This window comes from Polypterus senegalus, chromosome 1 (genome assembly GCF_016835505.1).
Source record: "Polypterus senegalus isolate Bchr_013 chromosome 1, ASM1683550v1, whole genome shotgun sequence".
Classification (NCBI taxonomy): Eukaryota; Metazoa; Chordata; class Cladistia; order Polypteriformes; family Polypteridae; genus Polypterus; species Polypterus senegalus.
Window position 1 is genome coordinate 74,528,043 of NC_053154.1, and position 13,431 is coordinate 74,541,473.

The 13,431-nt window shown below is 38.2% G+C and overlaps 1 protein-coding gene across 1 annotated transcript in view; it reads right to left on the bottom strand.

Moving 5' to 3' along the window:
- LOC120527418 (cathepsin K-like) overlaps nt 1–13,431 on the bottom strand; it is a 37,770-nt gene that overhangs the window by 3,657 nt on the left and 20,682 nt on the right. The window contains exons 3-6 of the mRNA XM_039750814.1: nt 8,985–9,107; nt 6,456–6,605; nt 4,216–4,434; nt 3,225–3,390 (exon numbers count right to left, since the gene is read on the bottom strand). Of these exons, the coding sequence (XP_039606748.1) occupies nt 3,225–3,390; nt 4,216–4,434; nt 6,456–6,605; nt 8,985–9,107 (658 nt within the window). The remainder of the gene's footprint in view (nt 1–3,224; nt 3,391–4,215; nt 4,435–6,455; nt 6,606–8,984; nt 9,108–13,431) is intronic.

A 13,431-nucleotide genomic window follows, 5' to 3' on the forward strand; every position in this document is an offset into this window, starting at 1 on the left:
TCAGAAATAACCATGTCTGGTACCAACAGTCATAGTTTGGCCAAAGTCGCTTAGAGCCCATGTCTTGTACATTCTAATGATTGCTCAAATACAAATGCAGGCTATTTGTGCTAACCAGTTGGTGTTCTATTAAAGTGGTCACTGAATGTATATACTGTAAATTATTAAAAATATATTAAATAAAGCTCAAGAAACTACAATAGTGAAAACACATGAATTAAATGAAAATTAAAATGAAGAAAACAATCATGCCCCCAATAACCATAACCATATAATTGATGTTGGTACTATTGTCAAAAAATATATGATACATGTATAAATGAATACTCACTTTAACCGGACAGCAGTAAAACTGCAGGAATTTGTGCGGCTCACTTACGCTATCCAAAGACTTGAATTCCATGCCTAGCTTCATATATACAGTAAGAGGAATACACACAAGCCAGTTTGGTTAGATGGCATGGTCAAATTGGTATGTGTGAGCGTGCTTAGTGATGGATGCCATCCAAGGAGATGTTTTTGTTTTGAGAACAGTGTTTTGTAGGTATGATCTAACTCCCTGTCAGCATATAACTTAAGAAGAAGGCCAAGAAAATGTCCAAATGAATGTTTAACTTGGGTATAAGTCATGTGCATTTTTTTTCCCAGTGGGAGAGACATGGAACATTTCTACCTGCACTTTTAGAAGTCTGAAGTGGCATTTTCTGCATGTAAGCAAGTTCAAGTTAAATGTTTTCAGCAGGCTCAGAAATTCCATTATATTCATAATAAAGCATAAAGTAGGAAGCCTTGAGAATGCAATTCCTTTAAATTCTGAAAAATACTTTTGGTATTGTTTTAACCAAATCAATTAAAGCAGCATTTGAAATACAGTCATGGCTAAGGCTCCAATGACTCCTAGAAAATGAATGTAGGACTTAGATTTAATGTGCACAAACTGTCAGACGGCTCCATCATTGAGGTTAACTATGATAAAGTCTCTACGCAATGCCAGGCCAGTTGGTATGGCTTATACTAGCTCCAGTGCCAGAAGGAGCCATTTCTGCAGATGGCTGTTAAGTATGTATTTTTCAGCAACACTAAAAAAAGAATAAGAAATGTACTTGCTGCCAACATAGTAATGTCACTTAGGGGATGATGCAGCTGGTTGCTCAACTTTCAATCCATCCAAATTCCAAGAGATTATTTATGATTACCATCCTTGATCCAGTCACTGGTAATCAAACAGCCTGCTCTACCTAAAGCAAATCAGTGGAGCAATGGAGATGGGCTTGTGACAGGCTATTCCATGTTGGTAGCACTAGTAAAGCAATGTCAGTATATTCCAGAGCAAACAGCAAAGGCGTAGCAAATCCGTATAGTGTCTAATGGGATTCTGTTTTATGGATTAACCTGTTTTTTTTATCTTGAATGGGGAAACTATAATGAGGTTGAAAGCTCACTGCACCAGAGGTGAAGCCTGAATCTGCCAAGTGGGTGGGCCTGGGTACAATCCAGGTAGGTAAGCCTTAATTCTCAGGAAAATAAATCAGCCTTTATCAGTGTGGCCATTGTAACTAATCAAATATAATGGAAGCAAGCAATGAACAATTACAGTTGATTTACTTAACTTTATAAAAATAGGAAAAATGTTTAAAATGTTTAACTGTAAGTATCCTGAGTAGTCCCCTTATAGTTAAGTCAACAATAACACATATGCATATGGAGTAGGCCTGTATCACACAAATAGTCATTAACAGACATGCCAGACCATCAGGGCAGAGCAAGTTACAGCACAGCTCCCAAACTGTGTGCAGATGTAGAGCACAGAGTTCAGAACTGTGTAATCATATGTTTTGTAGAATGGAAAATACAATGGACAAAACTTAATATATAACATCCAAGAACTCACTAACAGAGCGCAATAAAAAACATAGTAACATTAAAAAAAACACAAACTATTTTCAAGAATGTTAAAGATGTAGGCTAAGATAAATGCTATAGGTTGTAGTGTTTTTAGTGTTTAATTTATTCACATTCTAGAGATTTGTTTTTCATTTGAAACTGTCCAATTAAGTTGTATAGTTTAATAACTAGCACTGTGATTCATTTATTTCTTCTTTTATGTTTAAATTGGAAGGTTATCTCAAAAATAGTTGTTTACTAAGTAAGAACCCACACATGAAGAGGCCCACAGCCTACTGTTTTTTTTAAAAATGCTGCAGCAGAATTAGGGAACTGTGCTGGGAAAAATCACAATCATCGCCAAACATGGGATCTTTTGGAATAAGACATGTGCAGCTCCAAAGAATTTCAAACCTTGTGGAAAAAAGGGATGTCACTGGAGAAAGGGGGGCTTCTGTTTCTTGGTACTTGCAAGTTGAAAGAACTGGCAGATCCAACCTTACTTCAACCTGTTTGACCCAAAGGGTCCCTGCACTCACAACGAATGCTGTCCTAAGGTTGCCACCTCCTGCTTTAAAAATAAGAGCAGCCCTACCAATGTGATTGAGGGAATTGGGGAGGGGAGAAGGTGCAGAGAGCAAAGATGGTATAATGTATTATTAAAATATAATTATTAACAGAAACAAAATTTTAATGCTGTGCCCTCTCACAGTAAAAACAATGTAGAATAAAATGACTTTTTGGTTTGATGTCCTCAAGAATTATTTGTCTATGTGCTACCCCCTCTAACTGCACACAGCAGGTATCAGCTTATCATATTTATTGTGAGGGGTTGATGAACTCCCCATAAGAAAATGATTACAAAAGTGAAAAATACATGTGAATCTGATGGTTTTTCCATTGCTAACCCTAAAGAACCTGACAAGGTCCACTGCTTCAACCAAGTCTTAGACAAGGCCACATAGTCTGTAGAGATGTAGTTGAAGCAGCAGAATAAACTACTTGATTTTTTTTGGGCCTTTGAGTAAATTCCATAAAAATTACAAAAACAGGCTGTAGATTTCTAAACTGCATTAATAAATGTCAAGCTCATACAGAAACAACTTCTTGTAAAGTTGTCAGACTAAGATGGTTGTATGACATTAACACATCATATTATCATATACTCAAATAATATTATTTAATAAAATGGTTCTCCTATTGATTTTTGGGATTCCCTTGACAATGACAAGAACATTATAAGGAGATGGAAAATAATCTGGTATGACTGAGTGGGCCAGACTTCAGTTTGGGGGGCCACATGTAGCTTTGCTTTTGCGTTACAGATCTTCAGAACTTACCTCTCGTGTAGAACTGGAATGAGTAAAGTGAGGCATCTATGCCCACAGACACAGGCCCAACTTTAGCCACAGCAGCCTGAAGTGCACGTTCATTGCCCACTGGAATCTCCTTGTATCCTTTACAGGTAGCTGCAACCCCGGTTTTATTGAAGTAGCATTTCTCATCCTAGAGGATAAAATGGCAGCAATCAGTGCTGAGTTTTATAACATCTTTCATGAATACAATGCCCCTCGGCAGTTAGTTGAGCAGTGCCATATCATTTACAGATACATTCGTGACATGAGATGTAGGCTGATCATGATAAACATTACATAACATTGCATAATGAAACTCAAGATTTTGAAGAGCTGGAGTAAATACCCCAGCTGTACTGAATGCAACCCAAGAAAATGAATGAATGAACACTGAAAAAGGTGCCTCGTGGCAAATTTACAATTGGTAATTCCACTAATATGCATGTCATTTAAATGTGAGAGGAAAACTAGAAAAGAAAAAAAAAACAGAGAAAAGCATGCAAACATCATGCAAAGCTGATACAATTTTGAACCTAGGATACTGAATCCTGAGGCAGTTTTAATAATCAACACAGGTAATAAATTATTCATTAAGAGAGGAATTACATGTTTTTTTTTATAAGACATCATTCTTAATGTATTGTAGAACTTAATAACTTATATGCAGGGGTTCAAGACCCATTGAGGAAAGCCAACAAATTGGCTTTCCACTTTTACTTTGTAATTTGTGTTATCCTGTGTTTATCCCTTCTTTAAAAACATACCATTCTCATATATACTGTAAAGTCTGTTTGCTGTGATTCTGCTTAGCTACATGAGCGTGCAATTTATATAACAAGTTATATACGTGAATCTGCACCTTTAAAACTCACTCTCAGAATGTATGCAATTTATTTCTGATCCATGAGCAAATCTTAATACTTTATACACATTTATACATATTCAGGACAACAAGATTAAGCAAAAGAAAGCTCACCTCTCCAATATAAGGGTATGCTGTCTCTGAGTCGATCCCTCTGTTGTCCCTGACGTACTTGAAGGCATTAGTCATGTAGCCACCCCCACAGCCATCATTGTCAGTGTCACAATCCACCAGGTTCTGAGGACTCAGCACTACCAGTTTGCCTGTGGTCTTCTTGAGTTGGCCTTCAAGGGCACCTGCTGAACTGAATGCCCAACAGGATCCACAGGGTCCCTGTGTATTACAGAAAACATGCGAGTTAAGTATGCTAGCCCATTGACTGCATTGTTATTGCTTTTTAACAGTTCTTATTCTGTTGCTCCAGGAATATAAGATGGTTACTTTATCATAATATCACAAGATAAGGTCAGAAACTCGGTATGGGCTGTCACAAGGGAGCAGTGGCCTGGGCTTAGTGGCCATTCTCTTCCCACTATAAAAGAAGAAACAGGCTGAATCTTTGACATCTGTTAGGTTTTTATTGTTTTCTTCAACTGTGCTGTTGGGAACTGTTTAACCATTTTCAGCAAGTTAACTTTGTTTTCTTTGTTTTTGTTTTTAGGACTGCTTCAGTAGAAGGTACATATGCTCACTATGCAGTGTCAGTTGTCTGAAGTAATGTCCTGTAATTTCTAATAAATCTATCTGGCACAGGAAGACTTCAGAAGACTCAATGGCACACACAATATTTTGTTGCTTACATTAGCTTGCATTTTGCATGACAAAATGTCATGACAGTAAAAGACTGCCAATTGGAAGTAGAAGCTGCTGAACTATAACACTACACATAGTTGACATGGCACTTACTGGAGTATGAAAATGGTGTTTTAAAAAATATATTTATACAAAGATATCACAGGTAAGATGTAGTGTCTTGGTGGCATGGGACAAGGTTAAGAGGAATGAACGTCCTGCTAAAAATGGGAGAGAGAGTAAAAATTCCACTGTGGTCAGAAAGGCACTTTTAGAGTAGATCAAGCACAGAGAATGTAAATAGTAATTTAGAAAAAGACCAGACATTGAGAGATCTTCTCAGGGATTAGTCAAATGGCAGTACAGGAGCAATGCACTGAATAGGCACAAGCCTGCTTCCTGTGACAGGGGGTGGGGAGCCAGAAAAGTTTTTAAGGAGGGTCCTGCTCCTTTTCATAAAATGAATGGCTAAGGGGGCATAGTCTGTCCATGGCTACCAGAGGGTCTTGGGGCTTTGAGACACTTTCACTTGTTTAGGGTGTCTTGCTAACACAAGATGCAAATTTCAAGGTGATCACTCAACATTAAATTAAGGTCTAAATGGCTGCTCTCTCCCAGGAGTACTTTACAACAAGATTCAGAAGGAGACTCTTGTGACATAAATTTAAAAACTTTCTTTCTGCTGAATAGTCAAGTTTGGTCATCTTCTCTTCTCTGAATGGCTACGTCAGAGCTGACACCAGGCCCATACTCCTGTCAGTATTAGTGATGGACACTGTGTGCAAATGGCAGGGACTTAATTACTATGTCCTACCAGAAAATACTTTGCATGTGGATAACAATTTCAAGCTCCAATCTCCATCACAAATGGAATTCTAAGGCTTATCTGTGCTTATCATAGTTGCACAGACCAACTTTGACTCATACTGAGTAGGGAGTAAAGTGTCCATTTTAGCTTACTTGTCATTCCTGGACATCATAAACCTGTTATTGCCCAACTTAACTTGGCTGAAACCACATACCCCTCTTATGAGTAATATGCTAGGGTTCGCACCACTATTTACTAGGCCAGAATGTAGTCCCAGCATGTTTGTTATCTACTGGAAACATAAGATTTGCGACTACAGGGTCCAAGGACATAGGGACATATTGGTTAACTGTAATCTTCTGGCAACTTTTACTTTCCAAATATTTACCTGAGACTTCATTATATATAATTTTTTTGTTATAAAGTGGAAACTTCAGAAGTTCCTGCTGTTTAGTGCAAAGTTATGGGTACAGTATATGCAACAATGTTAAAAAAAGTTATGCATTAGTAAGTGTGACATCTTTTCTGTAAATGTGCTGAAAAATACTTGTAACAAAACAGTATAAAGAGGCAAAAGTTTTATAGCTTGAATCCTCTCTAAAATAATCTCCTTGGATATGTCAGTTGCAATTCCATTTGGGGCTGCAATGTTGTGCATAACAAGGAGTAAGCCCACTGGCTTAAAATAATTTTATTTGTATAGGAAAAACTATATACAAATCAGACATAATGTCAATATTGTGATAAAACTCACCTGATTACGTACTGGTGTTACAAAACCTTTCTTTCTGTAGTCCACAGATCTGGGTAGGTCCAGGTCAGAATCAGGAATAAAAGTATTGTTGGGATCTCTTGTGAGAGGGACCTGCAGTCCAGTCATCTTCTCTACAACTTCCTCACTAGTCTGAAAAAAACAAGAAAATGAGTGAGACATGTAATTTAGAACTATTTAGGAATTTTGACTATATATAAAGCAGGGGAGGCAGAAGTAGTACTGCTGCCTCACAACGAGACAAGGGTTTAAATCGCAGGTGCCCACTGCATGAATGTTGCATATTCTCCACATGTGAATATGTGTTTGTGCTGGGTTCTCTAGCTTCCTCCCACTGTCCAAACACATGCAGATTAGGTGGAGTGCCAATGCTAAACTGGCTCTTGATATGTGTGTGGGTGTTCACCCTGTGATGGTCAAATGCCCTGTCAAAGGCTTGTTCATGCTTTGCCACTGATGCTTGCTGGGATAGCACTCTGTGAGCCTGGCCCAGATAAATAGGTTTCAAAAATGGATAGATGGATGGATATAAAATACAGAGAGATCCTACATTAATTTGTACAAAAGCACACTTAATACTTGATACTTTCAATTTCAACTTGAGTAGTTTGCTCATGAGAAGCTTTTGCTTTTTCTTGAGTAATGTTTTCAGAAAGGTTTATTTATTTTTACTCAAGTATGGCTGTAAGTAAATTAAGCAACTTAAAGTTAAAAAGGTAGAAAAAGCATTGGTAGGAGCTCCACCCTGGCTGACAACATACTGTATATATTCTGTGCAAATTGCAATGTTCCTTTTTTGTGGTTTAAAATTCTGAATTAATTTATGCTTCCTCTATTGAGTTCTGTTTTTACAAATTAAAAAAAGAAACAGGAACTAAAATAGTTTTATTTATGGGAAAATGGTTTGTGGATTCTTGTGATGCACATGAACTGTACTACAGTCAAGGAAGCTTTTTTTAATTTTCTTTTGAATATTTATTTTAATACAAGACCACTAAAAGTGAAGGAAGGATTCAGATCCCTGTTCAGGCCCCTTGGCCTTCTTTAATCATAATGTGATAAGTAAGGTTAGATTGTGGATGATAGGAATACAGTAAGGGATTGAAGAAGCAGGCTGTTTATTGAATACATTGAAGGAAAAGGGGGAAGAGTTGTGAACTTGGGCCAATTAATTGTGTTACCAGACATGTTCTCAAAAAAACAAAGTTAAGAATATTGTCTAGAAAGAGCATCAGAAAAACAAAAGGTAAAATACTACTTCCGTTTAGTAGAAATAGGCCAAAAGTGGATAGAAATGTATTTTTTGTACCTAATACTTGTATGCAAAATTTATTTGATCTAAGTAAAAGCATTCTCGAGCTATTGTGTTTACATACACACAGACAGACATACAGACATAATTCCAAAAATGGTATTTTTGGACTAGGTCTAAAAGTCGAGATTTGTCAAAATCTCCAAGTGGAATTTTTGAAGGATTCCAATACCTTCCCTATACTTCATATACAAGAAAGTCAGGGAGGTCTAAAACGTTGAGATTCATCACAATCTTGACAGCGAATCTTTGGACGATTACAATACTTTCCCTATACTTCGTATACAAGAAAGTAAGAAGAGTGAACACCTAAAGATTTCCCAGTCTTTGCATGGAAAAGTAAGTGGGAAAACATTTTTTTTATTCAAATATATTTTTCCAGTATATTGGGGTGTTGGAATTCCCAAAATTCCTAAATTAGGTTATTGATAAAATTTGTGTTTAACTGTGTTAATTTTATTTCAAGTTTGAGATTATTTTTCTGTGGAAGTTCTGAACATTTAAATTAACCCCTTTCACTTAGAAATATTAACATTAAACACAGGGTATTCTTAAAAGATTAATAAAAGCATTGCCATGATTGTATTGAAAAAATAATGCACACTGAATGCCTGACCTCAATCTTCGTGGTCATACCCAGAAAGCAAACGTACCCGAACACAATAAATCATGAAGCAAAGAAAGCCACCTGTACAATTTTTCTAATTCCTTAATAAAACTATCACTGAAAGAGCTCCTCTTTAAAGTTCTCCTAGATATAGTCATACTTTGCAAAAGATTGTTCATAGTCACAGAACTTAATATATTAGAAGTTTTGTTATCATAGCTGCACTGATTTCAGTAGCCAACTCTGAATCTGTACTGAGTACCTTCTTCGTTGAAGTAGAGGGTTCACACTGTGATTTACGGTATCACAACAGCTCCAAAATGCATGGTGAGAAGAAAGTATTTTCAGATTCAAGTGTTGTAACCTGAGGGATTCTAATGGTACAGCACATTTGCTTAATTCATAGCATCTAATCCACAGTTTTTGACTGTCTCACATTCACCTTTACTGCTAAAGATTTAAAGAAGAGAACAGTTCCTAAATGTCAACTTCCTTTGGATGATAAATAGAAGTCAATTGAATAACAAAGCATAAAAAATATATTCAGTTAATAGGGGGAAAAAGCAGCATGCGAAATAAAAGTGTACATTACCATATCACCCAGATGATTCATTCCCAATTCATAGGAGTGGATTCCCAGTTCATATTCCTGATTATGTGCCTCGATTAATCTTGTGTTCTTCTCCCAAATTGAACGTCGTATCGTTTCTTCATTCTGAAAGATCAACATACTATAATAAGCCCAATGGCACTGGAAAGTTAAGTCTATGGAACGGTTTAGACAACTTAAGTTGAAAGAGCTCTTTCAGAATATTTTACAAATTGTATCTAATTTACAAAATTCAGTATTACATAGGACTGGAAAAAGAACTAATGTACTAACAAAAGACAAAAACATGGGAGAGTATTCTCTGATTTTTTATGTTAAGAACTACAGAAGTTTATATAGAATGGAAGTGTTGAGTATTAATTAGGAAGCTGTAGTAAGAGATGAAGAAAAATGTATAGTCAAGAGAATATTCTTCTCTGGACACATGAGGCTGGGCATTGTCCTGCACCATCAGAAACCCAGGGCTCACTGCACCAGCATAAGGTCAAACAGTCAGGGTACTGTTGCCTAGTGCTTGGAGGTCTATGCAACTCCCAATGAAATGCCTCTCCAGACCATCACTGACCCACCACCAAACCAATCATGCTGGATGATGTTAAAGGCTGCACAATGTTCACCACGGCATCTCCAGACTCTTTCATGACTGACACATGTGCTCAGTGCGAACCTACTCTTATCTGTGAAGAGAATGGAGCATCAGTGGTGGAGCTACCAATTGTGGGATTCTCTGGTGAATGCCTGGCCCTCATGCCACCCTCACACAGTCTGTTTCTGACCAGTAGCCATCTGGTGGTCATTTTGTATGGCTGTGGCAGTGCTCTTTCTGTTCCTCCTTGCACAAAGCAGTAGATAACAGTCCTACTGCTAGGCTGATGCCCTTCTATCTCCCTGTCCATCTCTTCTCGTGTAACAGCCTCTCTCCTGGTATTTCCTCCATGTTCTTCAGACTGTGCAGTGGTTCAGGCTGGTGGTGCAGGCGTGATGGTGTGGGGAATATTTTCTTGACAAACTTTGGACCCCTTACTACCAGGTGAGCATCGTTTAAATGCTACAGCCTACATAAGTATTGTTGCTGACCATGTCCATCTCTTTATGACTGCAGTATACCCATCTTCTGATGGCTGCTTCGAGCAGTATAACGCGCCATGTAACAAAGCTTAAATCACCTCAAACTGTTTTCTTGGGCATGACAGTGATTTCACTGTACTCAAATGCCCCCCACAGTCACCAGATCTCAATCCAATAGGGCACCTATGGGATGTAGTGGAACAGGAGACTCACATCATCGATGTGCAGCCAACAAATCTGCAGCAACTGCATGATGTTATCATGTCAATATGGACCAAAATCCCTGAGGAATGTTTCCAGTACCTTGTTGAGTCCATGAAGAATTATATCATTCTGAAGGAAAAAGGGGAACCAAAACGGTACTAGTAAGGTGTACCTAATAAAATGGTCGGAAAGTGTATTTTCATATTTTATCTTCTTATGTTTTCATTTGTATTCTGTTTAATCCTTGCATGTTGCACCAATACAATCAAGACATATTCCTAGTATACATTAGTGTACCTGGCCAATAAAGTGAATTCTGATTCTGGGGTCTCATTTATCAAGCGTGCGTACGCACGGTTTTATGTGTAAATCATGCGTACGCAAAATTCCACTAATAGAATGCGATTCATTAATTTGTACGTGTGCGTGGAAATGTGCGCACATTTAGAAGAACTCCTGACTGTGCGTAAGCAGAATCTCCTAGTGGTAGAGAACTGTAATCACATATAAACCCAGTGCCCTTATACTTCACCACTTAAATGTCAGTGTTGATTCTGAGTTATCTGGAACTGTAAATAATATAAAATCCACAATTGAAGAACTGTTTTTGGAAATGCATTGACTACAATGGCAAACCTTGCGCTTCTTGAAGATTTGCAACAAGCACTTTTGCGCAGAGATCGCGTTTTCAGGGACCGCACAGACTTACTCGCTGAGAGTGATGAGTGGCTCATTAGTCGTATTCGTTTGCCAAGGGCAATTTTGCTTGATTTGTGTCAGCAGTTCTCGCAACTTGTGGAGAGGCCGACAAAGTGCACCAGTGCAGTCCCCGTGCACACTCAGGTTCTTTCTACTATTGGCTTTTTAGCCACAGGCACATTCCAAAGGGAAATTGGTGACAGGTCTGGTATTTCTCAACCCACCGTGAGCCAAATTATGCCACACATTTTACATGCAATTATATCACTTACATCACAGTACATTACGTTTCCAAATACCGCAGCGGAAAGGACAAAAATTATGACCGATTTCTATAACATTGAAGAATTTCTAAGTGTAATAGGGGCAGTTGACTGCACACATGTTGCCCTGAAAGCTCCTACTGTTGATGAATTTGCATTTGTAAATAGAAAAGGCTATCACTCCATTAACATGCAGGTAATCTGTGATGCACACTTGAACCTGCTAAATGTCGTTGCGAACAGCCCGGGAGGGACACACGATTCCTTCATTGTGCAGAACAGCATTGTGGGACTTCGTCTTCAGCAAAGCGCTGCTGGAGAAGGCTGGCTTATTGGTAAGTGTGTAACGATTAGATTACTTCTCAACACCATCTAGTGTACTGTATTTTATGTTAATAAAATACATCATTGCAGGGGATCGAGGATATGCCCTTAAATCCTGGCTGATGACCGCAGTGGCAAACCCTGTATCCCAAAAGGAGCTGAATTACAACAGAGCACATGAGCGCACAAGAAGCACAGTAGAACATGCAATAGGCTTGCTGAAGGCTCGATGGCTGTGTCTGTCAGGCAGAGGAGGTATATTGCAATACAAATCCGACAAGGTTTTGAATGTTTAAATATTTAAATTAAGTTTTAATTATATTTTATAACTACAATATTTATCAATGTGCTTTACGTGTGCTATATAGTTAAATCATGCAGTGTCCTGCATAGTATTGCCATTAAAAACGGTATACCACTGGATGAGATGCCGATACAAGAAGATCGCCACATGGCAGAAGGTTTTGACCCCATGCCAAATGCTGTGGCCGTGCAACTAAGAGCAGGGATAATCGAACGGTTCTAAATCTGTTTCACAATAAGGAGTAATTGTGAGAAAATGGTGAGATCAATTGGAGCTTTTATTGAACTTGCACGATGCATTTAGTGAATCACTAATGTTCCTCAAATTCACATTGATTTGGTGCAGTTCCTCTTTGCTCCTCTCGCTGATTCTGAGTCCTGAGTCAGTCAGGACTCGTGTCTCGAAACACATTGGACGTGCTGAAGTGGCAGGCGGAGCAGGACCTGGCAGATCTATAAAATAAATGTTAAATGAAAAATCGAAATCATTTGCAATGTGAGTGTTATTTATCTATGAATAATATATCGCAACACAAACATTTGAAAACCTTCTAACCATTTTCGGATGGCTCGGCCTCTCCTGCAGTTGATGGGATTGCACTTTCAGTGTCACCATCGGGGATTACTCCGCTCATTGACGTTTCACCAATAATTGCCGCTATCTTGTCATCCAATGGTGACACTGAAATAAGACTCTGGCCTCCTCCCGTGGCACCGAGGTCTCTTTTGTGGTCTGCAATTCTTTTTTTAGAGGACACTTTCAAATCAAACCACTTTTTCTTGATTTCTGCAGTAGTTCTACATACAGGTGAGACGGCATTTACTGCATTAGTAAACTGTCCCCACGCCAAGTCTTTTTTTTCTTTGACATTCTGCCTGAAAAAGCAGCAAACAAAACTGTCTTATTACGTTGTACCTCATTTAAAAGCACTTCCACTTCGTTGTCTGTGAAGGGTGTTGTGTTGTTTTGTTTTTTTTTTTGTTTTTTTTTTCTTTCCTCTCTTCACGGGATCCATGATAACGGTTCTATAGTGCCCTGGTGGCATTAGGTTTTTATAAGGACTGTTGTTTGCCAAATAAGGTCATTTGAGGGCGTTTCTGTATGAAAATTTAAATTACAATGCACACGCACACAATTTTGAAGGAGTGCGATTCATCATCAGTCATTTCGTACAGCTGTGCGTACTCACGTTTGATAACTCCCAACTTTCTTGTGCTTACGGCTGTTGGTATACGCACTAATTTAGAGCTTGTTTTACACATGCTTGATAAATGAGACCCCTGATTCTGATCCTCAGTCCGATTCCCGGCAACTGTTAGAGAAGGAGCTCTGCTAGCTAGCTGAAGACATTATGGCTTACAGAGTCCCTGCCTTGAATACTACAGAGAAACTTTATGAAAGGCAGAATGTCTTGAATTTAAGACTAGTATTTAAGTATATAGATTGCTATTGAATAAAATTTATAATAATATGAGTAGAAAGAATACATAATGAAGTTAAACAGACAGGAAACGTTTCTTACTACTGAAGCTGATCAAGGTCAAAGTAAAAGACACTAATTTCAATC